At 39.8% G+C, this 27,126-nt stretch overlaps 1 protein-coding gene across 1 annotated transcript in view; it reads right to left on the bottom strand.

The window, feature by feature from the left end:
• The window catches only part of Sdc2 (syndecan 2), a 113,999-nt gene continuing 86,873 nt past the window's right edge, over positions 1 to 27,126 (bottom strand). Inside the window, exons 2-5 of the mRNA NM_008304.2 lie at positions 17,509 to 17,620; positions 10,937 to 11,073; positions 6,540 to 6,675; positions 1 to 2,345 (exon numbers count right to left, since the gene is read on the bottom strand). Of these exons, the coding sequence (NP_032330.1) occupies positions 2,182 to 2,345; positions 6,540 to 6,675; positions 10,937 to 11,073; positions 17,509 to 17,620 (549 nt within the window). The 3' untranslated portion in view covers positions 1 to 2,181. The remainder of the gene's footprint in view (positions 2,346 to 6,539; positions 6,676 to 10,936; positions 11,074 to 17,508; positions 17,621 to 27,126) is intronic.

Raw genomic sequence — 27,126 nt, 5'->3', positions numbered from 1 at the left:
GCATGACAGACTTTATTTTGGCACTTTTAACAAATGTGCTTTACAGCAGTGACAAAATATTTGCCAGGATTTTTTTTTCCCTGGCATAGATATTCCAAGCAAGTTATTCTACAAATTAAATTCCACTGTTTCACACAGTTAGAGGTATACCCACTACATTCTCAGCCTCCGTAATTGAGGGGCATTGTGCAGCTTTGGAAGGGCCCATCATTTCCTTTTAACATGGTGAATTACAGCTGTAATTGGACAGAAAGGTATGAATTAAGGCCATTAAAGATTCAGACACAGCACTGTTTCAAGTGTTACTTTAGTTTTGTTTAAATGTGTTCTGTGACAAGCTCAGGGAAGGTGCTCAAACGAAGTAGCCAAACTTTATCAAAAGTTAATTTTATGCTGGAAAAGCTGCGGATCTTGCTGTCTTCTTTCTACTTCCATGGCTCACAGTTTAAAACTAAAAACTAATGGTAAAATAGAAAACAGAACAAAAAAAGGAAATGCTCTGTTCAGTGAGTACCCAATCGGGGCACCCCCATGCCTCCAACTCCTCCTCTGGCATTACCTTTTCTAGAAACATCCATCTTAAGCAGCCAGGCTGTCATTCAACAGGCAGAGCCCCCTACCTTCCCTCCTACCCCATGGAGTGGCTGTGGTTGTCACTTACAGGGTTCTTCTGTAGGGGAGCTTTGACAGGTAAGCAATTCTATAGGTCTGTTCCCCAGACACCTACTTCTAGAAAGGTCGCTTTGCTTCTTTGGAATTTATACTTTTAAGAGTAAATTGCAAAAGAAGGCATCTCTCTCAATATTGTCAGTAGCTACACTACAAAGGCTGCAAACCTTGAAATCCCCTGGCAGTCATCCTATTCCTGCACCCAAATACATGCAGAATAACAATACTTTTCCTCTGAACAATTTAGAGGTAAATCTCGTAATTAACAGCCTCACTGAGGGGTTCTTTGGTCTTGATTGACAGACACCATGAGATACTCAGAAACCAAACCCATATAGTCACTGAGAGCAGACGGTCAGTCACAGCAAGGGGAGATGTACATTTGGTAAGAAATGTACAAAATTTATAACAGTGACATTTTCAATATTAGGCCATGTGATTTATTCAGCAGGTTTTTTTGTTGTTTCCAAATTACAATTTATGTCTATTCATAAGACTACAAAAGTTACCATTAGAATTGTCTGTGCTTATAAAATACCAACTTTTTAAAAACTGTTATATATACTCATTAACACCAGTCCGCAACAAGTTACATAGAATCATAGGCACTTCAAAGGCTTAAAAAGATGTTTGCAATTTAAATGCATGTTAAGAACAAAAACTGATCTTTTTTTTTTTTCTTTAAACTCTTTCTCGTACCTTCAAATGACAAGAAATTAACAAGTACAGTGGCCAGAGGAATCTGCAGCAACTTCTCAAAATACTGTTAGCATCTTTGGGTTTGCTGAGGCTTGTCCGTTATGTCAAATCCTCCCAAAAGAAGATAGCTAGGACTAAACAGTTTCGTAGTAATAATCCAATTTTACACATTAATTTGCCTTTGCAAATCTGCCTGAAGCTACAAGTAATGAAATTTAAAGCAAGCATAAAATGGATAGTCTGATATTTAAAAACATTATATAAAGTGGAGGTTAAGGTTAACATATTTGAGAAAAATCACATATACACTAAATTACCATTATTGTAATCATTCAAAGACAAATTGCACCATGACAGCTACAAAAGGCATAAGGTTTTGTTTCTAAGAAAGGTGACAAGAAGGGAGGGTAGAGAAGAGGGACAAGAGATAAATAAATGAAGACCAACTCAGTAAGGTTAACTGGAGACTTGCTGACAAGGGGGAGTAGCAGTCATCTTTGAACCAGAGGACAAACACAATCATTTTGTATTTGCACATAGATGTTCAAATCAATTCCATGAATGTCAGGGGTTTTCATAACATAATATTTTGCCACTGCTATTCACAGAACACTGCAGATGTTAGATTTTTACTTTTATGTCATTCTAAAGAAATACACGAAAAAATTTAAATACAATGGAATTCTCATCATTAAAGGGCCAGTATGGCTCTGTAATGAACAAAACAGATAACAAAGATCTTCATTATTCTATGCCAAAGCTTTATTTTGAAAAGTTCAGTGCTCTCCTAAATAGAGACACTAAATGGGAGCTTTATGCATAAAACTCCTTAGTGGGTGCCTTCTGGTAAGCTGCGCTGGATGGTTTGCGTTCTCCAAGGTCGTAGCTTCCTTCATCTTTCTTCCGCATGCGGTACACCAATAGCAGGATGAGGAAAATGGCAAAGAGAAAGCCGATCACACCACCAGCAATGACGGCTGAGATAAGAGAAGAAAAAGAGAAGGTCAAGGCTTTCAGGAATTAGTTTGGCCAGTTCCAACCTATTGATATTTTTATAAATGATTTGAGAACTCAAGTTTTTTTTTTTAATTATTATATATTTTCTTTACTTACATTTCAAATTTTATCCCCTCTCCTCATTTCCCCATTCGACTGCACCCATCCATTCGCCCTCCCCCCTGCTCCCTAACCCACAGACTCCCACTTCCCTGTCTTGGCATTCCCCTACACTGGGGATACACTGGATAGCCTTAACAAAACCAAGGGTTTCTCCTCTCATTGATGTCTCACAAGGCCAACCTCTGCTACATATGCGGCTGGAGCCTTGAGTCCTTCCATGTGTACTCTTTGGTTGGTGGTTTAGTCCCTGGAAGCTATGGGGGTACTGGTTGGTTCATATTGTTGTTCCTCCTATTGGGCTATAAACCCCTTCAGCTCTTTGGGTCCTTTCTCTAGCTCCTCCACTGGGAACCCTGTGCTCAATCCAATGGATGGCTGTGAACATCCACTTCTGCATTTGTCCGACACTGGCAGAACCTCTCATGAGACAGCTATATCAGGTCCTGCCAGCAATTGATTGTTGGCATCCACAATAGTGTCTGGGTTTGGTAACTGTATATGGGATGGATCCCTAGGTGGGACAGTCACTGGACAGACTATCCTTCAGTTTCTGCTCCAAACCTGGTTTCTGTATCTCCTCTCAGGGGTATTTTGATCCCCCTTCTTTTTTTTTTATTTTTTTATTAGATATTTTATTCATTTACATTTCAAACGCTATCCCAAGAGTCCCCTATACGCTCCCCGCACACTGGTCCCCTATCCACCCACTCCCACTTCTTGGCCCTGGCGTGCCCCTGTACTGGGGCATATAAAGTTTGCAAGACCAAGGGGCCTCTCTTCCCAAAGATGGCCGATTAGGCCATCTTCTGCTACATATGCAGCTAAAGACAAGAGCTCTGGGGGTACTGTTTAGTTCATAATATTGTTCCACCTATAGGGTTTCAGCCCCCCTTAGCTCTTTGGGTACTTTCTCTAGCCCCTCCATTGGGGGCCCTATGTTCCATCCTATAGATGATTGTGAGCACCCACTTCTGTATATGCCAGGCACTGGCATAGCCTCACAAGAGACAGCTATATCAGGGTTCTTTCAGCAAAAATCTTGCTGGCATATGCAATAGTGTCTGCATTTGGTGGCTGATTATGGGATGGACCCCCAGGTGGGGCAGTCTCTGGATGGTCCATCCTTTTGTCTTAGCTCCAAACTTTGTTTTTTTTTTTTTGTTGTTGTTGTTTTTTGTTTTTCCCATTTTTTTATTAGGTATTTAGCTCATTTACATTTCCAATGCTATACCAAAAGTCCCCCATACCCACCCACCCCTAATCCCCTACCCACCCACTCCCCCTTTTTGGCCCTGGCGTTCCCCTGTACTGGGGCATATAAAGTTTGCGTGTCCAATGGGCCTCTCTTTCCAGTGATGGCCGACTAGGCCATCTTTTGATACATATGCAGCTAGAGTCAAGAGCTCCGGGGTACTGGTTAGTTCATAATGTTGTTCTGCCTATAGGGTTGCAGATCCCTTTAGCTCCTTGGCTACTTTCTCTAGCTCCTCCATTGGGAGCCCTGTGATCCATCCATTAGCTGACTGTGAGCATCCACTTCTGTGTTTGCTAGGCCCCAGCATAGTCTCACAAGAGACAGCTACATCTGGGTCCTTTCGATAAAATCTTGCTAGTGTAATCAATGGTGTCAGCGTTTGGATGCTGATTATGGGGTGGATCCCTGGATATGGAAGTCTCTACATGGACCATCCTTTCATCTCAGCTCCAAACTTTGTCTCTGTAACTCCTTCCAAGGGTGTTTTGTTCCCACTTCTAAGGAGGGGCATAGTGTCCACACTTCAGTCTTCATTTTTCTTGAGTTTCATGTGTTTAGGAAATTGTATCTTACATCTTGGGTATCCTAGGTTTTCGGCTAATATCCACTTATCAGTGAGTACATATTGTGTGAGTTCCTTTGTGAATGTGTTACCTCACTCAGGATGATGCCCTCCAGGTCCATCCATTTGGCTAGTAATTTCATAAATTCATTCTTTTTAATAGCTGAGTAGTACTCCATTGTGTAGATGTACCACATTTTCTGTATCCATTCCTCTGTTGAGGGGCATCTGGGTTCTTTCCAGCTTCTGGCTATTATAAATAAGGCTGCTATGAACATAGTGGAGCATGTGTCCTTCTTACCAGTTGGGGCATCTTCTGGATATATGCCCAGGAGAGGTATTGCTGGATCCTCCGGTAGTACTATGTCCAATTTCCTGAGGAACCGCCAGACTGATTTCCAGAGTGGTTGTACAAGCCTGCAATCCCACCAACAATGGAGGAGTGTTCCTCTTTCTCCACATCCACACCAGCATCTGCTGTCACCTGAATTTTTGATCTTAGCCATTCTGACCGGTGTGAGATGGAATCTCAGGGTTGTTTTGATTTGCATTTCCCTGATGATTAAGGATGTTGAACATTTTTTTCAGGTGCTTCTCTGCCATTCGGTATTCCTCAGGTGAGAATTCTTTGTTCAGTTCTGAGCCCCATTTTTTAATGGGGTTATTTGATTTTCTGAAGTCCACCTTCTTGATTTCTTTATATATGTTGGATATTAGTCCCCTATCTGATTTAGGATAGGTAAAGATCCTTTCCCAATCCATACTTATCTCCTTGTACTAAGGTCAAATCTAAGTGGATCAAGGAACTTCACATAAAACCAGCTCCAAACTTTGTCTCTGAAACTCCTTCCATGGGTATTTTGTTCCCTATTCTAGGGAGGAATGAAGTATCAACATGTTGGTCTTCCTTCCTCTTGATTTTCTTGTGTTTTGCAAATTGTTTGACCCCCCCCCCTTCTAAAACGGACCTAAGTGTCTACACTTCGATCTTCCTTCTTGAGCTTTATGTGGTCTGTGAATTGTATCTTGGTTATTTCAAACTTCTGGGCTAATATACACTTATCAGTGAGTGCATACCATATATGTTCTTTTGTGATTGGGAAGAACTCAAGTTTTAAACAGAATAATCAGGAGTCATTCTTCAGAAAGGTTCATTGATTGTATCAACACAAAGCCTCCATAAGAAAAATCCAGCTGTAACTTCACCTAACTCTACACTTTCAGATACTTGTGTTTGGTGCTTGCATTTTATAGTGTAATCTTCTAATCACAATAAAAGCACAAAATATGACATAATAGATTTTTTTAAAAAAGAAGATTAAATATAGAAAGCATGCAGATGTCTACTTATTCTTCAATTTGAGGAGAGCATTGTATAAATTAAATGTTGTTAAATCTTGCGCATCTTCCTCTTTAAAACAAATATCAGTACAGACTTCAGTGGCTATTTCTTTTCAGAAATATCTGGAACCAGGAGTGTTTCCATCTCTGGATTTTTTTTAAATATTTACATACATGGATTAAGTTATCAGGGATCAGATACAAGTCTAAACAGGAAATATATTTATATTTCCACGTATATTTTATACACATAGTTCATAGGAAAGCTTACACAAGTTAACAAATAATTCTATTCATGGGACAAAGTTTCTGTAGTGTGCTCCTGTTATAGGCACACATCCTGAGGACATTTGTGGCATCATGTCAGGTCTTAAAAAGTTTTGGAGGTTTAGAATATTGCAGATGCTCAGGTCAGTGAGGCTCAACCTGTACTTTCATCAGGTGAATTTCAATTAGAGGCAAAATTCTTATCATGTCAGCAGCAGCAGCAGCATTTGTACCTTTTCCTTCTCCGAAGTTGGTTTTGAACTTGGAAGATCACCTGAATTATGACTGTCTGACCGACATCTCCCACCCTGCCTCCACACTCAACAGTTCTTTGCCTAGTCAATTTACTACTTCAAGCTCCTGCCATTTTGATGTCCTTGCCATGATGGACTGTAACCTGAAATTGTCTCCCATGTTAGCCTCTTATCAATGGCTGGCTGAGGGACAGACTGGAGGAGTTAACAGAAAATAGACAAAGTAGTCCTAACTTCTCACCTGTCATTCTGAAATAAAAAGCCTGGAGATTGCTTCCTGAAGGCCAGTAATGTGCAGCAAGCTTTCTGAATGTCACCTATCCCAGGAAGGCCTCTTGAAGTTCCTTCCCACTTGACACTCCTAGCAACTCACCTGCTAGAACTTCTGTCCGTTTAAACAGATTGTCTGAATGTTTCTCCGTGTACACATCTGTGCTTTTTATAGCAGGGCCCAGCTTCTCTTCTGCCTCAGAAATGTCAACTTCCTCCTTGTCAGTTTCTTCAGGTGACTGGTGTGGGGAAGAAAGAAAACACAATTATCTCTCTTTTGATACGTGCTGGGAAGAAGAAACGATACTAAGTATATTCCCAGGTTTTTTTCCATAAAAGTAAGTTTAGTAAATATCATGAATAATAATGTGTATGATGTTTATTTTGCCAGTTGGTGAGTCCCAGTTTGGACCCATGTAGCTTGTGGTTCTAGTATCATTGAAGCAAAGATGACAAGAATGATATGAATAATTGTTTTAGTTGACAATTCTAAGAATCTTTACTTTCTGGGTTGGGAAGATCCCTGGCAATAAAGTACTTGCTTGTTTGCAAGCATGAGAACCTGAGTTTGTCCCCTTGAAGTCACATGAAGGCACGGTGTTGGGGGCATGGTAGAATCTTAAGGCTCTGGCCAGCTTGCTAAGTGACTTCTAGGTCCATGAGGCAGCCAATCTCCACTGATACACACACACACACACACACACACACACACACACACACCCTTTGAGTATTCTGTTCAGTTGGTCTGCTGATTTTTATTGTTATTTAAAGTCCCTCAGATGATGGTGTGGTTTGAGAAGGCCTGATTTAGAAAAGTTAAGATTCTAATGAGCTGCTGTTTTCTAACAGGTGAGTTTCTTTCTCATTGGCTAACACTACTGATAGGAAAACATTGTCAACTCTTAAGCTGTGTCTTTATTAGGGTTTCTATTGCTGTGGCCAAACACCATGACCAGAAAGCAAGTTGGGGAGAAAGGGTTTTTTTTTTTTTGTTGTTTTTTTTTTGTTTGTTTTTTGTTTTGTTTTTGGCTCACACTTTCATATTGCTATTCATTATTGAAGGAAGTCAGGACAGGTACTCAAACTTGGCAGGATCCTAGCAGCAGGAGCTGATGGAGAAGTTATGGAGTAGTGCTGCTTACTGACTTGTTTCCTCTGGCTTGCTTAGCTTGCTTTTTTTTATAGAACCCAGGACCACCAGCCCAGGGATAGGAACACCCTCCTTCATTGATCACGAATTGAGAAAATGCCTTATATCTGGATCTTGTAGAGGCAATTCCTTAACTGAGGCTCCTTCCTCTCTGATACCTCTACTGTCAGGTTTACACAATACCAGCTACAAAATCAGTAGACACTGAATCTCCTCCCTAGCCAAACCTATTCCAGTTTTTCCTATGAATTCCCAGCCATCTTAAGCAGAGTCATGTGAATCATTCAGCTGTTTTGTGAAGGCTGGAATACATCCTATTAAAGAAGGCAAAAGGTCTAAGAAAATAGTTCATTTTCTTGGACTGTTTCAAAGTCATCTTTATGTCTAGAAAAGACCGCAGTCTAGACCAGGTGGATTCACTTGAACTCTAGAGATCAATGTGAACCAATTGGTACTACTTTTAGTGATCAGAACACACAAGGTTTCCACCAAACACAGTAATAACATGTGATAGAGGTTTTTCCCAAGATACAAGAAACCCTATACTTCATAAATCTTAAGCTGCCATATTTTCTATAAATAATTATAATTTTTATAACTGTATAAATATAAATTCAAGTTTCACTGTTTTCTGTCTGAGTATAGAAAACATGGTTGGTCCTTTAAGTCTTGCTGTGCCCAAGTAATGCAGATGAGAGAAGCCTGTTGGCAGTATTTTGTAGGTTCTTTCCATTTTCTTCTTATAGGATTGCCATCAGTAACTGGTTATCTGGCAGAAAGGGCAGCAGAATGGCTTATTGAGTCCTCATCAAGGAAGCACATGCTTTCTTGCTCATTAGCATTGCTTTGGTTGCTATGCTTTTAGAAATTAGCAAAGGGAAGAGGAAAAAAATCAAGGAATGGAATGATACCCATTTGCATCCAGGGAAAGATGTGAGTGAAAACTAGCAAGTGAGAAAGATACTGAAGCTTTGACCCCAAGTTTATGTAATGCTTATTATCTTTATTATTAAGATAAGCTACAAGGTTTTACTTGTTAATATTTTAAGTCCCTAAAGTCATTTAAGAGTTGACTTGCTCAGTTCCCTTCGACTCAACTTCTGAATAAGGACACAAAAGAATTAATTCAAGTGATGATCTAGAAGGCTCTCCACAGAAATGGCACTTAGAAGAGTGTTCAGTCAGTACATAAGCCTCAAGGTGCTTTGTGTAATTATGAAAAGGGAGCACACATAATTGAATGAAGCCAATTGAAAGTTTATTGAATCCATGACTGGATTCTAGAGGCTGTGAAAAAAACTAGGCTTCACAAAATGAAGAAAGGTCTCTTTCTATTCTTCAGTCACATAGCTGTACAACACAGTGGATAGACTATCTATACCCATGACAGTAATGCCACTCTGGGACCTATTAAAACACAAAATTTTCTCTAATGGCAAGGTTTAATCTAGCCGTACCACATAAGTATAAAACAGAAAATTACATTGCTGCTAGTGTTATTCATTATCAATATCTTCATCATGGACACCTAGAACAATGTTTGATGCACACTGAATAGAACTCCCATGAATGGATGAATTCTTGTCATCTCATTAAATAGAACTAAAAATAAAATATTTGCATTAAAATGTTCAGAGATCTTTAATTTCTTAACTCATCCACGAAATGTCTGTTAGCAAAGGCCAATTCATTATGTTTTAGGGCCAATTTCTATAAACTTAAATCAATTTTCAATCCATATTTGTCATTAGTCCATAAATTTATACCAAACAACGGTTTGTTTAGAATAAAACTATTGAAGATTGGAAGCCAAAACTTTACCAAGAGAGTTTCTGACTCTGCAATATTGAGTCTTAACGGTCATTGAGTTGAAAACATTGTTATAAAAGATCACATAAAACTGTGGGAGAGACCAAGCTCATCTTTCCACAGGCTTTCCACAAGCTTCATTTAATTCTGGCATACCTGCCTGCTCTGACATATTCAGCGATTCTATCACCAAAAGCACCTGCTGCTTTTTGTCTCTCCTTTCCTCATCTGTTTTATTAATTCAACTTAGAAACCAATGGAACAGCTCCCAGGAAATGCTAGGTATGTCTGCCCCAGTGCTCTCAGAGTATCTCCTTGCCTTTCTGGTTCCTGGCTGTGGAATGGCACTGCTGGCAATAGTGCCAATGCTTTGTAAGCCTAGAGAGAGTGTTAATCCACACAGAGCTGAGCTCTTGGCTACTGCATGTCTGCAGGGAGCTTTGTCAACAGGGAGTTATGTGCTATGACTTGATGGACTCATGAGTCAGGAAAATCAAGAAAGTGGAGGAACAGATATTCTACTAAGAAAAGCCTGCCTATGTTCCTGCTAACACAGGGGTGCTTTTTATCCCACAAAGCCTGCCACAAAACCTGCATGCTGCAAGAGCTTGGCAGCATCTTATTTGTAAATCAACAGATGGGTGAACTGAAAAAACAGGTGCTTGTGTTGTTAAGTTTTCATAAGCAACATGCCATCCCTAATGTGTGTAAAGTCTACCACTAAATTATTACACATGCTCACTTGGTGAACTGGCTTGATCTCATCTGCTCCACCAAATTCAACTAATGCTTACACAGTGAAACAAGGAACAAGAGCTCAGGTGCCTGCTATGTAATATTCACATCCAATCTTTCTAATGATCCAAGAAATTTGACTAGATCCAGGAGTCAATGCTTAGGCCTTCACTGGATTCTAATATCCAATTTCCATATTAAACAGTGTATCTATAAGTGGAAGGCTAGCTAATTGTAATATAATACTAACAAAATCAAAGCATAAATTCAGTGTTTTCATTACTTAGGTGTTTTCCCTGTTTCAAGTCCAAGGTCTCATTCTTATTAAGGTCTCACAACAAATAAATGCAGCTACACCAGGTACACATGTATCTGAGAGTAGGGCAAGTGTATGCAACACTGATGGTGGGTGTGGACACTCATTGAGACCTTAAGGAAAGATTCATATCATCCCTCCTTAACCTGGTCCAATGGATGTCAAGTTTACAATGTTTTTTTAACATGAGGAAAAGAAAATCGGACTCTCAGCTAAGTAGCTTAATAGTTCGTCTTGTAACTGGGCTACAGAAGTTCTGCAAGGAAAAGTGCCATTTTCAAAACAGTATATCCCTAAAGAAGATAGTCCTAGCTGATAAAAACCGCAAGCAGATCAACTGTAAAATGTTGGAAGAAAGAGCAAAGAGCCATTTACAGCAATACAGTGGAAGGGTTATTAGCCCTCATATAATTTTATGTGGGGCTTCTCTCACAGAAAACAGTTCTGTGTAGGCAAAAGACAGCAGTATTCACAATGCCAGACAATGCACCTCAGTCTGAGCAGGTGTAATGCTTTGTGTCTTCAACGTCATGGTTTCCACTTTGGGGGAAGCAGCACTAGTGAGTGGGATTCTTGGAATCAGTTGGGATGTTGTCAGAACTGGACTCTCTATGTCTTCATCAGCTCCTAGGAAGAAAGTGAAGATAAGTTTATCATGTGACTCACGACACAGATCTGTACATTATCAGGCATTATTATTCAGAATCATGCTCTCAAGTTACCAGGCTTAAGTTTCTAGCACAAATAGACCTATGGACTTCAGTAAGTTTGTAGGGCCCCTGGGTATATGGTAATTTTTTTTTTCAGTGAGAAAGAGTGTTAATCTCCACACAGTGCTGAGTTCTTGGCTACTGCATGTCTGCAGGGAGCCACCCTTGACCCTTCCTAATAGCCCTGCTTCTCTTGCATGTTCAATCTCTTCTGTTATATGGTATTTTTGCCATCTCAAAACTCAGAACTAATCAAAACATGAAAAGTGTAAACTCTCTTTTACCTGACTGCTTTTCTCATGGAAAATGTCTTCTCTAACATTTTATAGTCAACATGGTGTGGTGTGGTCCTTCATCAGCTCCTGTCCTCCTCAAGCCCTCTATCTGCCTTGCCCTGCCATCCACTACTGATATTTTTTGTTAAGATCATCAATATCTTCCATGTTGTCATATACAATGGCTTTATATTAAAACATACTTAAAGAGTTTGTCTTGTCTTGTATTGGCTGGATAAATGTTCCCCAAAGCCCATGTGTTAGACTGGCTATCAACTCACAATGCTATTGGAAGATAGTGAGACCTTTCAAACAATGATTCTCATCCTTCTTAGTGCTGTAACTTTTAAATACAGTTCCTCATGTTGTGTTGACCTCCAACCATGAAATTATTTTGATGTTGCTTTATAGCTGTAATTTTGCTATTGTTATGAATTGTAATGTAAATATCTGATATGCAGAATATATGATATGTAACCCTCAAACAGTTTGTAACCCACAGGTGGAGAACTGCTGCTTTAAAAGGCGAGGCTTCAAGGAAGATCAGTCATTGGGATCAGTCCCTTCAACAGTATACTGTGACCATGACCTCTTCCTGTGTCTCTTTTCTTAACTGACCCCCATCAGGCACTCCAAGCATGATGCTTTGCCTAGCTACAGGCTCCAAAGCAACAGGCCATTATACCTTGGGGAAAGCCTTCAAACCTGGGAGCCAAATAACATTTCCTCTTCATTAAGTTGCTAATTTTAGATATTTTGTGATGGTAATGGAAATCTGACTAACACATTCCTTTCACCATTGTACACTGTGAACTACCACCTCCTTGATACACTCTATTTCTTTTGACAGTTTACAACTTCCCTATTTTCTCCTACTTTTGTGCTATTATAAACAGATATATTTATCCTCCTCCACTAAAATGGCAGATAACAAGTATCCTTCATGGCTAAGCTTTAGTCCTCCTCTTTTAAGATTTTTAGTGTGCATTGGTGTCTGCACATGCTTGATCGCCCACCAGGGCCTATGTGTTTAATAACAATGATGTCTCCTTATGTTATGTCCCATCCCAAGTTCATATGTAGAATGTTGTCTCCGCTACAATTTTTAAAAGGGATATTAAGGAGGTGATTAGGGGCTGGACAGTGGTAGTACATGCCTTTAATCCCAGCACCTGGGAGGCAGAGGCAGGCAGATTTCTGAGTTCGAGGCCAGCCTGGTTTAGAGTGAGCTCCAGAACAGCCAGAGATATATAGAGAAACCCTGTCTTGAAAAACAACAACAACAACGAAAAAGAGGTGATTAGGTAATGAGGGTTCTATCTGCCTTGTGCATGAATTAGCACCTTATAAAAGAGGCCAGAGGAAACTAGTTTGCCTATTCTATTAAATAAAAATGCAGCAAGAAGGTATCACCTTGGAAGCAGAAAAAAAAAAAAAAAACACTCATATATACCACATTCACTGATGTAATCTTTGACTTCCCAGCCTGCACAACTGTGACCAATATAATTAGGCTGTTTTTTGTTTTTGTTTTTTAAGTTACCCACTCTAAAATATTTGTTATAGTATCCTAAATGAATCAAGATGATTTAGAACACGTTTTACAAATAAAATATTTGTGAATATTTCCAACATGGAAGACATTGATGATCTTAAAAAGTATCAGTAGTGGATGGCAGGGGAAGGCAGACAGAGGGCATGGGTAAGACAGGAGCTGATGAAGGACCACACCACACCATTTTTGGGAAGGTTGACTATAAAATGTTAGAGTAAACAGAGAATTTCCATGAGAAAGGCAGTCAGAAAGAGAGTTTACACTTTTCATGTTTTGATTAGTTCTGAGTTTTGAGATGGCAAAAATATCATATAGTGGAAGAGATTGAAAATGCAAGAGAATTAGTGCTATTGGGAAGGGTTCAAGGGTGGCTCCCTGCAGACGTGCAGTAGCCAAGAACTCAGCACTAGATGGATTAACACTCTTTCTTACTAGAAAAAAAAAAGAATGAAATTTGGAAAAACAGATAAAGGGATCAAGGGAAGTGATTCCCTATGATAAAAAGCATTGATATTTATTTATTTGTTTGTTTGTTCATTTGCTTGTTTACTGTAGTGTTCCTAGAATGAACGATGTCTGTTCCCACATTAAAGAAGGTGCTTAATAAATATGTGCTCAACAAATAACTATCTTTTGCATGTCTTCATTTTCCAGTAAGTTTCTTATTTCTAACACTGGAGTTTCACTCTCAGGAACATTCCTGTTTTGTTGTGTCCCCTTCTTGTTTTACCATTAAAACATCTCGCCTCTTGGAATTAGTTTTTCTGTACATTTTCTTCTTTTTCCGAGTTTCTGTTCCCTCTTCCTTTTGAGGCTTTCAGGTCTTATCCAGCTCAAATCCTTTGCGTTTCATGTCTGTAATGCATGGTGGTTTCAACAATAGGAACTTGAACTTCTGTGGGACAACCTACATTGTTTTAGGAGTCTTTTGGACTCCCTTGCTCAATACCATACTTTATTTTCAATAATCAATCTGTGGAGGGTTAACTTATGATGGAGGGAAGGGTCTATTTGTTTCTTAGAGAGATTTTCAACTATTGACCCTGAGGCTATTCACTTTCACTCCCCATTTATGCCATCACCTCTGAACCCCTGTGGCCTTCTGCAGCGCGGTCCTGGTGCTTCCCAGTTCTGAACTGCCAGTTCTGTCTTTTCACAGCTGCCAAGACCAGTGCTGCACAACCACTGCATCTTTGGGTTTTGTTTGGGTTACTGCATCACCATTCTGATGAGTTCATGCTCTACTCTTTTAATTTCACTTTATCTTGAATGTGGCAGGCTTTCTACTCAATTTGTCATCTTTAACCAGAAGTCTATTATTTATTTCTGTTGGTCAGTACCTTCTGTTGTCACCAATCACAGCATTATAATGATTTTTTTTTTAAATTTCTAGAGTTGTGTGAATGAATTCTTGCTCTCTTGGGCTTGAAAACCATCTTTTTCTGTGTGTGTTTTAAAAGTTTAGCCCTTGGTGTGAAAGGCTTCACAAATGCTTGTGAAGATTCTCAGTTTGTTGGTTCCCATTCTGAATCTATATTTATGTAATGTAGGTCCCTTCTTCTTGCTGGAATGGACTCTCTGGGCCTTTAGACATCCTGTTCTGGGACATTTGCTTTCCTACTGGATAGCATGAGAGGAGGAAGGTCAGGTGGTACATTGAGCAATACACTGATTTCAGTGGACATTTGTGAGGCAAAGCCTCTTAATGGTAAAATGGGGATTTTCAACATAAGAGGTAAAACCCCAAGGGCTGAAAGGCAAGGCCTTTTCTAAAGCCACACTTCTTGCTTCCTGGTCCCTTACTTTCTGACAGCCTCACATGGATCAATGAGAGCAAGCTCCTTCATCTCTCTGCACTGTGGATTGTATCAATTGAAAGTAGAAATGACAATAGAATCAGGGATATCTTTATAACAGAATTATATGGATAAGGCTTTTCCCAGCACAAAGTGCTTCACAAATTTTACTTACACAGACTAGTAAGTGGAAAAATATCCATAGCAAAGCTCAAGATAGTTTCTAAAGCCAAGAATAATTCTTTTTCTGTTTTGTTTTGTTTTGTTTTGTTTGTTTTTTTCAGCAAAAACTTGCCTACAGTTATATCTGTGGCTAGAAAAATTTGCCCACATTTAAGTCTCATTTCTATCTAGTCCATATGATGAGTACGTTCAGGGCTTCAAATGTGACACTCCAATAACTGGATGAGTCAGGGAGGCATATACCTTATACTAAATGTAAACAAAATCTTGGGCGAAGTCAGCAAAATGAGTTGAGCAACCCATAACGATCTCCCACGACCCTTGAATACTAAGATCTGTGACGAAATGGGGACCACAAAGATGCATATTTATTATTCCCCAAGGCATTTTGAAATGACAGTTATAAGGCACTTTTGAGATGCTAAACAAAAGAGGTATCATGAGTGTAAGATATTAATAGTGTTGTGGGTTTCAGAGAGCAACTCTTTCACACTTGTTCTGCATATGTGAATGCATCACACTCCCTTGAATAACTAGAACTATTTTTACAGCAGGATGTTACTAGGTCAGCTACTGCCTCTATATTTTCAGATCGGTCATTTTCAAACTGAAACACCCTTATAAGTCTAGATCTTCACCAGAAACAATTGACCTTTATTTGTTCTAGGACATTCTGAAACCTAGGTCAACTGCACTGGCACATATTTATATTCAGGATAATAACTATTACCATAGTTAAATCTCATCTGCAATAAACACACTAAGAAAGAAAGGTCTTGCTAAGACTTTTCTATGTGCTACCCACCAAAGATTTCTGGTTTGTCCACTGAGCCATTGCTTGCACAGGTGAAACATTTCCAGGTAAGATATATTGGGGAAAAGTGTCCAAGCACATTTCCTCCTCCATGTACCTACATCCTCTGTAATATGTTGATAGCTGTCTCAATTAAGAGGCGCAACTTGGGGCTGGAAACATTGTTCAGTTGTATGCATGCATGGGGTACTATGATTTGAATATGAAATGTGCCCCCATAGACTCATGTATTCTATCCTTGACTCATATGTAGAGGTGCTATTTTGAAAGGTATTATAAGATTTAGATGGCAGTAGATGTCAACAGCAGGGCATGCATTGGGAAGGTATACCTAATTATCACTGCCTTCTGTATTATCTGGTTCCTGTCAACTATGAGATGAATGGCCTCCTCCAATTCATATTCTAATCATTATGTCCCACATAAGCACACAGGACGAAAGAAATCATCTAAAACTAAGATCCTTCTTCTCTTGTGACACTTCTTTCAGCTTCTTGGAATAAAGCAAACATACTGTCTTTGATCACTGTACTATCAACATACACACATGAACTCACATTCATATGTACATAAGTACACACATGCCTACACATGCACATACATATAGAAATGACGTTGTACCAAACTGTAAGTTTAGGATTAGATTTTTGCTTCACTCTGTGAAAATATGGCTGGTCACCTGGAGACTGAAGGGCCCATGTGGACTAAAGCCAAGTCTGCTCACGACAGAGTTAAGCCAAAATCAGCCAAGCTTCAGCTGTAAGCCATTGTAGAGCCTGCCTCTAACTGGAAAACATGCAGGATAATGAATTAACCAAATGCCCACTGCTTCAAAGTACTTAGTGTTCGGATGGTTTGTTAGGCAACATTGCAGAGACAATAGACAACTAATACACTGAAGAAATCAAAGACATAAATCTATCTTTATATTACATAGCTGCAGTTCTGTTCCTCCTACTTATGAGCAATATACTTTAAAAGCCTGTAAGTTTTTGTTTTTGTGTATAATCTTAACATAGAGCAGGCATTTTATTAAATGGGTATTTGAAAGATTTCTTGAACGGTGGTTTCTATGACCATATTCTAAAATTTTTAACAATAAAACTGAAAGCTATCTCCTCAACTCCATTTATCCATGAAAAACTTTATATGATTGTGGTAGTTTGAGTAGGTACAGCCTTAATAGACTTGTGTGTGTGAATGCTTGGCCATAGGAAGTGGCACTATTAGGAGGTGTGGCCTTGGTGAAGTAGGTGTGGAAGAAGTATGTCACTGTGAGGGTAGGCTTTGAGGTCTCCTATGCTCAAGCTATACCTAGTGTGGCACACAGTCTCCTGCTGTATGTGGATCAAGATGTTGAACTCTGGTTCCTCCAGCACCATGTCTGTGTGCACGTTGCCATGCATGTTGCCATGATGATAATTACTAAACTTCTGAAACTGTAGGCCATCCTCAATTAAATGTTTTCCCTTATGAGTTGCTGTCAGGTGTCTCTTCACAGAGATGAATACCTAACTCAGTGGTAAATATAGTTATTTATTTCCACTTATAAATAATGAAACTGAGACTCAGCAAAGTTAGGTTCCAAAGTTCTCATAGCTTGAACTGGAATTTGTATCCCCAAACCATGCTCATGACTATGACACATGCTGTGCTTGTAACGGAAGAAGGCACAGCGAAATGTGTGCATGCCGGGGTATAGAGAATGGCATCCAGTAGGCAGCCTTACCTGAGCCTGAGGCAGAAGAATAGTCATCATCATCAATAGGATATACTCCTGAAGCTTCCTCAATGGAGCTATTGTCAAGGTACATATCCTTATCGGATGTCAGCTCTGTTCTCTGAGAAAGGAAAGATAAGCAATTCAGGATGGTCAGATTAAGAAAGGCTCTGCTGTCTCTTGTGAGACTATGCCGGGGCCTAGCAAACACAGAAGTGGATGATCACAGTCAGCTATTGGATGGGTCACACGGCCCCCAATGGAGGAGCCAGAGAAATTACCCAAGGAGCTAAAGGGAACTGCAACCCTATAGGTGGAACAACATTATGAACTAACCAGTACCCCGGAGCTCTTGTCTCTAGCTGCATATGTATCAAAAGATGGCCTAGTCGGCCATCACTGCAAAGAGAGGCCCATTGGACTTGCAAACTTTATATGCCCCAGTACAGGGGAACCCCAGGGCCAAAAAGTGGGAGTGGGTGGGTAGGGGATTGGGGGGGTGGGTATGGGGGACTTTTGGGATAGCATTGAAAATGTAAACGAGGAAAATACCTAATTAAAAAAAAAAGAAAAGAAAGGCTCTGCTTTGTCTACTGTTCACATTTTGCATATGCTGTATTGAAGATCTGTCACTTTGCAGCTGTGTTCTGCATTCTCCTGTCCAGCCACCCTTCTCTCTCTCTCTCTCTCACACACACACACACACACACACAAAACCCCAAGGAAGCTCACGTGGCCTAATCTTATATAATAATGACCGCACTGATATCCAAGTCTGGCATAGGCTTAGCTCATTGCACCCCACTTCACTTACCTGAGTATCTGTTGTTCTAAGTTACTAAACTATCTCAGACATTCATTCTATCACAAATGAGATTACTTAGTGATTAATGTTAAGCTACAGAATGCCTAAATTATTTACGATTTTCTTGGAAACATAAAGCAAGGTATTATGACACTAGGCTAAATAATCACTTAGGGACGTATACACACCAGATACTTAACAGGCGTGGCCATGCGTGGCTTTCTCACTACAGATAAGTGCTCTCCAGTTACTAGGGAAAACCAGAGATCTCTGTACAGACCAGACCCACACTGACATCAGGCAAGGTAATCTGTGTGGAACAGGGCCTGTGGAGCTCATATGCCAATGGTGAAAGTCCATGGCAAGCCTACTTCTCAGGCTTGCTGGCTTAGCAAAGTTTAATGACAAACAGATAAACCCACAAGAGTACTTTTTCTTGTATTACTGGCACTTGGTGACAGCAAGTCATAGGCTTGATGTGGAGCAGGATTGAGTCACCAACTATCCCATTTCCAGAGCCTCTCAGCTTTTCAAGAATTGGCCATGATTAAAATTCAGTCTATGTTTGCCCAAGAAGTAACTTGCATGAATTGCAGACAGAGCAGAAGTGGAATTTTTTTTACAAAAGGATTTAGTAAATTGATATTTTACTACAAGTATCTCAGACTAGCAGTTTTTGGAACAAATGACATTCATTTTAGTCCTATTTTTAACGATCAAATTGGAATGTTTGTCCCTCACGGAATTATATATATAAGAAAAAATTCCCCTTACTATGTTGGTTTCCACTAGATTTCTTCTAAAAATAAAACTCGGTTTCAACAGTCAATATGCGTGAACCTCCCTGGGAAAACTAGCAGGCACACTCTGAAAGCAACACTTTGTCCTCTCAAGTTTCAGGGGCTTGCTGGAGAGGCAGGAGGATATTAAATGTTAGCCCACAATCTCCACTGGCCTTGATGCCAAGGAACAAAGAAGGATGGGAATCACTTTGAGATATCACACTGGGCAATTAAGAGGCCACAGCCCTTAGGGATTTGGGTTCCAGCAGGCTGGTTTGCAGGCATGAGTAACACCCCTCTCACAGCAGCCAAGAATGTTCTGGAGCTGTCCAGACATACAGTTAGATTCATCTGTAATCTGAGACAGTTCTACAAAATACCAGTCTCCAAGCCTCTGATCATTCCATATTTTAATTCTCAAAGCTTGCAAACTGAGTAGGGACTTCTGTATACTCTAGCCTCATACATTCTCTGACCCTATTACATTCTCAGCTCTTTTGTGGGAGAAGGCTGTGCACATAGCCCCCTAACATTCCTGGGATATACATTCATACATATATGAATTCAAACTACTGTAGGTTGAAAAACTGTGTGTGTGTAAATATATAATGGTACTAATGAATCTGAGGTAGGACAATCACACGTTTGAGGGCAGCCTGGGCTACTTAATAAGACCCTGTCACAAAATAATGTGAATATAAATTTTAAAAAATTCGGTACTGAGTGTATACCATAATAAACAACAGCTATCAGCACAACCATTATAAGTAGCCAGGAGATGACTTAAAGTACACAGGAAAAATCTGGGTACGTGGAACTGTTATTTTATATAAAAATGACCTGTCGTTTTAATATAATAAAAAAGAAAGCATTTGTCAGTGTTGGTGTACAAGGCATCTTAGACTCAACAGCAGGACCTCCCTGAAAGCCTCCTTACTGCACACTGCTAAATCTTAGTGCCTGGAATAAAGTAGGTGCCCAGAAAACACTCCTTTTGTTGAACTACCTGCCTCGAGCTGCTGTTGGTTTCTGCCTGGATTAAACCTTGTCTTTATAAATTACCTAAGGAACTATCTACCCTGTCAAATCCTGCCTGGTTTTCAAAACACACTGGCTTCTCTAGAGAAGTCCCCTAGTTATGAACTTGCTTTTTCTGACTCTGCAGCACATGTACCAGGGAAGAGAGAGTTTCCTGTTGTTTTTAATTAGCTCCTGTGTACTCTCCCTGCTTCTGGATGGAAACAAAGTTTTCATCCAGGTCTGGAATAACCTGCATGACCTTATTCTTCGTCCAGTTCAAAGTGCAAATAAATATTTGTCAACTGAGATTACTAAATCACACTGGCTTAAGCAACCTTTGATTCGATTCAGGTTTCAGTAACATACATTGTAAGACCTCTAGGATCCTGATAGTTAAAAGCTCTTGAATTCAAGCCTGGGAGGTAACCTGTCCCACAATTCCCACACTTTGCACTGCCTCTGATTAAGTGACCCAGGGTTCTTAAAGTAAGAAGAAGATTTTAGAAGCTAGTTTCTCCTTTCTTAATAACAAATGTGTTTCATTCTCTTCTTTGTTCTTTCTCAAAGAAATCTGATATGGTAGTGTTAATAATGAGATAATTAATTCTTATATACCAATCAGGCTTTTAGTGTTACATGACCCAGTTATCAGGACAATCATTCTGTACCAATGTAGGTGGAATTCTCTCAGAGTATCCCAGCAACATATTTTAGCACTCTGAGTAGCATGAACAGCCACTGGTATAAGAGGTGGCTGCACGGCTTGGATTACTATAGGACTTGAGATAGGGCCAGGTAACGTCTAGAGTCTGGTTGAAGCCACTTTGGTCTTATAGCATCAGGGTAGTTCAAGGCTGTCCAGATGTCTGATGTATTTGGAAGCAGCCAAAAGTATTTGTTCCTCCATCATTCATTGGGATGCAAGTAATTTTGACATCAAATTAAAATCATTCCTCCCTGCTCTAATTTCAGAAACACTGGCAACAAAGTGGAAATCAACAACATTCTTGTATAGAGTCCACATTGAGAGCAAAAAGGACCTTTTTCACCTGTATCAGCTAGTGCTCTATGGACCCATTCCTCTAAAACACTGTCCCAAACAAGACAAACACCATTTCTGAAGTGTTCACACCCTGTGTTGGTAAAAGATTTTGCAGTTAACATGCTGAAAAGGCTAATAAATTATATACCAGCATTTCCTTAAGATGTGATGTGCATCTCTCTAAGGTCATGCTAAGGGGATCTCACAACTAGATAAACATACACTCCCCTTTGACAGCACATGCTCTGCACATGCTTAGTGGCTCAGTGGCACAGAGTGACTGTGTGGAAGTGGCTGGGAGGAGAAGCACAGAGGCCAGCAGTGGAAATGTGGTATTTCATACAGAGGCTGTTTAATTTGGGTCTCACCATGGCTATGAAGAGCTGATGCCCTGGGCTAGTAGGGCTCAGAGAACAAAGCTGGCCCTTCACAACAAATTCAGGAACAGAAGGGAAGCTGTGGAAAGCATGGAAGTAGAGGAAACCAGCTAGAGATTGAGCCAGGAGGAACTGTCTCAACATTTTCTTCTCTACTTAACATCCTACCAATCCAATTCCCCTTATGGAAGATGGTGTTGCCTAGAGCCACAGGTGCTTGTTGTCTTTAATTAATTATGAGAAATATCTCATCTTTAAAATGCAATAGAAAGAAAGAACTCTTTGGACAAAGACACTCCTGTCCTTTACTGTGATGGATCTGACAGAGGAACAAGCCCTTGGGTATTTACAAGCACTCATTGTAAAGGGTTGTTTAAAGAGACTGGTCTACTATCTAACAATTTCCCAAGCTTTTACCATTTCCCCATATATATTCCATTTAACCTAATCATAGAAAAATGTGGAGTCCCAAAAATGGGAAAAATTCTTAAAACTTATTCTTAAGAAACTCATAATTCACAGCTATATGAACTAGCACTTGTAGGTCCTTAGTTATACAGAACGCTCAGTGGTGTATGGTGGTGGTGGTGGTGGTGGTGGTGGTGGTGGTGGTGGTGTGTGTGTGTGTGTGTGTGTGTGCATGTGTGTATGTGTATCTGTTTGCATTTGTGCATGCACATGTGTGTGATTGCACAATAGTGTATAGGGAAGGTGAAGGCTCAAAAGAGAGTGAACATGAGCAGAGTAGAATATATATGTATGAAAACATATTAAGGAAATACTTGATTCTGTATTCTAAACAAAATTTAATTTAAAAATAATGAACATAGCTCAGGTGAGGATATAACTGAGTGGAAGAACCTGCTTCAGTGTCTTCTGCATCATTCCTTGCATACACCTTGCCAACACAAATACCAGTGTGCTCTGGGAGACAGCATGAGAAGAAAGTTCAACAAAGAAAAGTTGAAGTTTCTTATTCTGCTGAGTCTTCAGGCCTTTTAAAGACAACCTAGTTGACAACACATCTGGGAAAAATAGATCTACATTTTCTTGTCTTTACGGAAGAGTGCAGTGAGTTAGCTCCAAATATAAGGAAGGCTTGTGGGAGAAACCCTAACCTGTTAAGAATGTCTCCAATGAGTTAGCACTGAAGATGCTCACAGGTAATCCCAGCACTTAGGAAGCTGGGACAAGAGGATCAAAGTATACAGTCAGTTTGTTTGGCAAACCAAGCTTCAGGCCATCCTGGCTAGATTGTGAGAGTCTGTCTCAAAAAACAACTAAAGAAGGAAGTGCCTAAAGAAGGAAAGAAAGTAAATGCATAGTGTCCTAACTTTCTTATCCACAGAAAACTTAAATGTCTCTAGTAAGCCAACAAATCACCAGTCTTTGGAAAAAAAGCAAATGTCTGAAATTTTTTAATGTGTTATTTATTTTTGATTAGATATTTCCTTCATTTACATTTCAAATGCTATACCTTTACTAGTTTCCGCTACAAAAGTCTCCTATACCCTCCCTCTGCCCTGCTCCCCTACCCACCCACTCCTGCTTCCTGGCCCTGGCATTCCCCTCTACTGGGGCATGTCCAATTTTCTGAGGAACCACCAGAAAGATTTCCAGAGTAGTTGTACCAGATTTCAATCCCACCAGCAATGAAGGAGTGTTCCTCTTTCTCCACAACCTCATCAGCATCTACTGTAGCCTGAATTTTTGATCTTAGTCACTCTGACTGGTGTGAGGTGGAATATCAGGATTGTTTTGATTTGCATTTCCCTTAAATATTAAGGATGTTGAACATTTTTTTCCAGTGCTTCTCAGGCCTTCCGGATTCCTCAATGGGAATTCTTTGTTTAGCTCTATACTCTATTTTTTAAAATAGGGTTATTTGATTTTCTGGAGTCCAGCTTCTTGAATTCTTTGTATATATTGGATATTAGTCCCCTATCAGATTTAGGATTGGTAAAGATCCTTTCCCAATCTCTTGGTGGCCTTTTTGTCTTACTGACCATGTCTTTTGCCTTACAGAAGCTTTGAAATTTTATGAGGTCCCATTTGTTGATTCTTGATTTTACAGTAAAAGCCATTGCTGTTCTGTTAAGGAGTATTTCCCCTGTGTCCATATCATCAAGGCTTTCCCCCACTTTCTCCTCTATAAGTTTTAGTGTCTCTGGTTTTATGTGGAGTTTCTTGATCCACTTGGACTGGAGCTTTGTACAAGGAGATAAAAATGGATCAATTCGCATTCTTCTACATGATAACCAGCAGTTGAGCCAGCACCATTTGTTGAAAATGATGTTATTTTTCCAGTTGATGGTTTTAATTACTTTGTCAAAGATCAAGTGACCATAGGTGTATAGGTTCATTTCTGGTTCTTCACTTTTATTCCATTGATATACCTGTCTACTGCTGTAGCAGTACCACATAGTTTTTTAACACAATTGCTCAGTAGTACAGCATGAGATCAGGCATGGTGATTCCACCAGAGGTTCTTTTATTGTTGAGAATAATTTTTGCTATCCTAGGTGTTTTGTTATTCCAGATGAATTTTGCAAATTCCCCTTTCTAACTCTGTGAAGAATTTAGTTGGAATTTTGATGGGGATTGCATTGAATCTGTAGATTCCTTTCAGCAAGATAGCCATTTTTACTATATTAATCCTGCCAATCCATGAGCATGGGAGATCGTTCCATCTTCTGAGATCTTCTATTTCTTTCTTCAGAGACTTGAAGTTCTTATCATACAGATTTTTCACTTCCTTAGTTAGAGTCACAGCAAGGTATTTCATATTATTTGTGACTATTGTAAAGGGTGTTGTTTCCCTAATTTATTTCTCAGCCTGTTTATCATTCGTGTAGAGAAAGGCTACTGATTTGTTTGCGTTAATTTTATATCCATCTACTGCACTGAAGCTGTTTATTAGGCTTAGGAGTTTTCTGGTGAAACTTTTGGGTTCACTTATATATACTATCATATCATCTGCAAACAGTGATATTTTGACTTTTTCCTTTCTAATTTGTATCCCCTTTATCCCCTTTTGTTATCTAATTGCTCTGGCTTGGATTTCAAATACTATATTGAATAGATAAGGAGAAAGTGGGCAGCATTGTCTAGTCCCTGATTTTAGTGGGATTGTTTCAAGTTTATCTCCCTTTAGTTTGATGCTGGCTACTTGTTTGTTGTATATTGTCTTTATTATGGTTAGGTATGGGCCTTGAAATCCTGATCTTTCCAAGACTTTTATCATGAATGGGTGTTGGATTTTGTCACATGCTTTCTCAGCATCTAATGCGATGATCATGGTTTTTTTTTTTTTTTTTTTTTTGTCTTTGGGATTGCTTATACAGTGGGTTATGTCGATCGATTTCTGTATATTAATCCATCCCTGCATCCCTGGAATGAAGCCTACTTGGCCATGACTGGATGATCATTTTGATGTGTTATTGGATTCAGTTTTTGAGATTTTATTGAATATTTTTACAAGGATTTTCATAAGCGAAATTGTTCTTAAGTTCTCTTTCTTTTTTGGGTCTTTATGTGATTTAGGTATCAGAGTAATTATGGCTTCATAGAATGAATTGGGTATAATACTTTCTGTTTCTATTTTGTGGAATAATTTGAAGGTCTGATAGAACTCTGCACTAAACCCATCTGGTCCTGGGCTTTCTTTTGGTTGGGAGACTATTAATGACTGCTTTTATTTCTTTAGGGGACATGGGACTGTTTAAATCATTAATCTGATCCTGATTTAACTTTGGTACCTGCTGTCTTTCTAGGAAATTGTCCATTTCATCCAGGTTTTCCAGTTTTGTTGAGTATAGCGTTTTGTAGTAGGATCTGTTGATGTTTTGGATTTCCTAGGGTTCTGTTGTTTTGTCTCCCTTTTCAGTTTTGATCTCCTTAATTAGGATACTGTCCCTGTACCCTCTACTTAGTCTGGCTAAGGGTTTATCTATTTTGTTTATTTTCTCAAAAAAAAACCCAAAACAAACAAACAAAAAAAAACAACCAATCAACCAAACAAACAAACAAAAAACCAGCTCCTGCTATGGCTGATTCTTTGTATAGTTCTTATTGTTTTCACTTGGTTGATTTCAGTCCTGATTTTGGTTATATCCTGCCATCTACTCCACTTGGGTGAAATTGCCTCCTTTTGTTCTAGAGCTTTTAGGTGTGCTGTCAAGCTGCTAGTGTATGCTTTCTCTAGGTTTTTTTTTTTTTTTTTTTTTTTTTTTGAGGCACTCAGATGTATAAGTTTTCCTCTTAGGAATGCTTTCATTGTATCCCATAAGTTTGGGTATATTGTGGCTATATTTTCATTAAAATCTTAAAAAGTCTTTAATCTCTTTCTTTATTTCTTCTTTGACCAAGTTATCATTGAGTAGATTGTTGTTTGGCTTCCACGTGAATGTTGGCTTTGAAATATTTATATTGTTATTGAAGATCAACCTTAGTATGTGGTGATCTGATAGGATGCATGGGATAATTTCAATATTTTTGTATCTGTTGAGGCCTGCTTTGTGACCAATTAATTATATGGTCAATGTTGAAGAAGGTCTTGGTTTCTGTGTAGTAAGATTCTTACCTTTGCCTTTAACCGTCTAGTAATCTCTGGTGTTATATGTTCTAGCTGTCTCTGGATGGAACTTATTCCTCCTGTGATTCTGTTAGCCTCTTTCAGCACTCCTGGGATTCCAACTCTCTCCTGAGTCACAGTGGTCAGAGCACTCTCTGGACCAAGGTCTCTCCTTGCAAGTAAGTTGCCCAGAGGTCTGGGTCTCAGCTCTGCCTCCTTGCTGAGGATGAAGGCCTGAAGTGATCCTATCCAAGAAGCTATGTTGCTTCTATGGCCCCTGCCCTCTCCTGCATGGATTGGTCTCTGAGAGACCAGGTATAAAAGTTCGAAAATGGTTTTTAAAAGTACATTGACTGTGGACTGTGGCACTGAATGTGGACATTATTCTCTGCTTCAAAAAGAAGTGCATACAATCAAAAGCAGCCAGAAGCACCCGGTCACCTTGGGCGCAGAGTCAGCAGACACCCCCAAGGTCCCCTAGAGGACTCTTCACATGATCCTAGGACCATCTATGAGTGGAACACAACTTCTGTTCCAATCCAATCGTGAGGGACCCGAGACAGCATCAGGAAAACCCGGCCTGACCAGGGTCCAAATCTTTTCTGGTCAGTGCCAGCACCAGGTCACCTGGGCGCAGAGTCATCAGACACCCCCAATTCCCTAGAGGACAGCTTCTGGGGCAGACACCGTTTCAGGCTCCAGACATCCGGGCACCTCCCCTGCCAGAGGAGAGGTGTCTGCCCTGCCTGGTAGGGCTTTTCCTGAGCACCACGGGGAGACATCTTGATTCCTGGATCCCTCTGAGACTTGTCTGCACTGGTGAGAGTGTGGACTACAGAAACTAACAGCTTCTGTGACAGGCCAAAGCAACACAGCTTCTGAGACAGGGCCTGTTTCAGGCCTTCATCTTCTGCCAGGAGGCAGGCCCAAAAGCCAAATATCTGTGCACCTTCCCTGTAAGAGGAGAGCTTGCTTGCAGAGAGTGCTCTGACCACTGAAAATCAGAGGAGAGATCTAGTCTCCCAGGT

Source organism: Mus musculus, chromosome 15, assembly GCF_000001635.26.
Source record: "Mus musculus strain C57BL/6J chromosome 15, GRCm38.p6 C57BL/6J".
NCBI classification, from domain to species: domain Eukaryota; kingdom Metazoa; phylum Chordata; class Mammalia; order Rodentia; family Muridae; genus Mus; species Mus musculus.
Note: the sequence above shows the minus strand (reverse complement) of the source record. Positions and strands in the feature narration are given on the sequence as shown.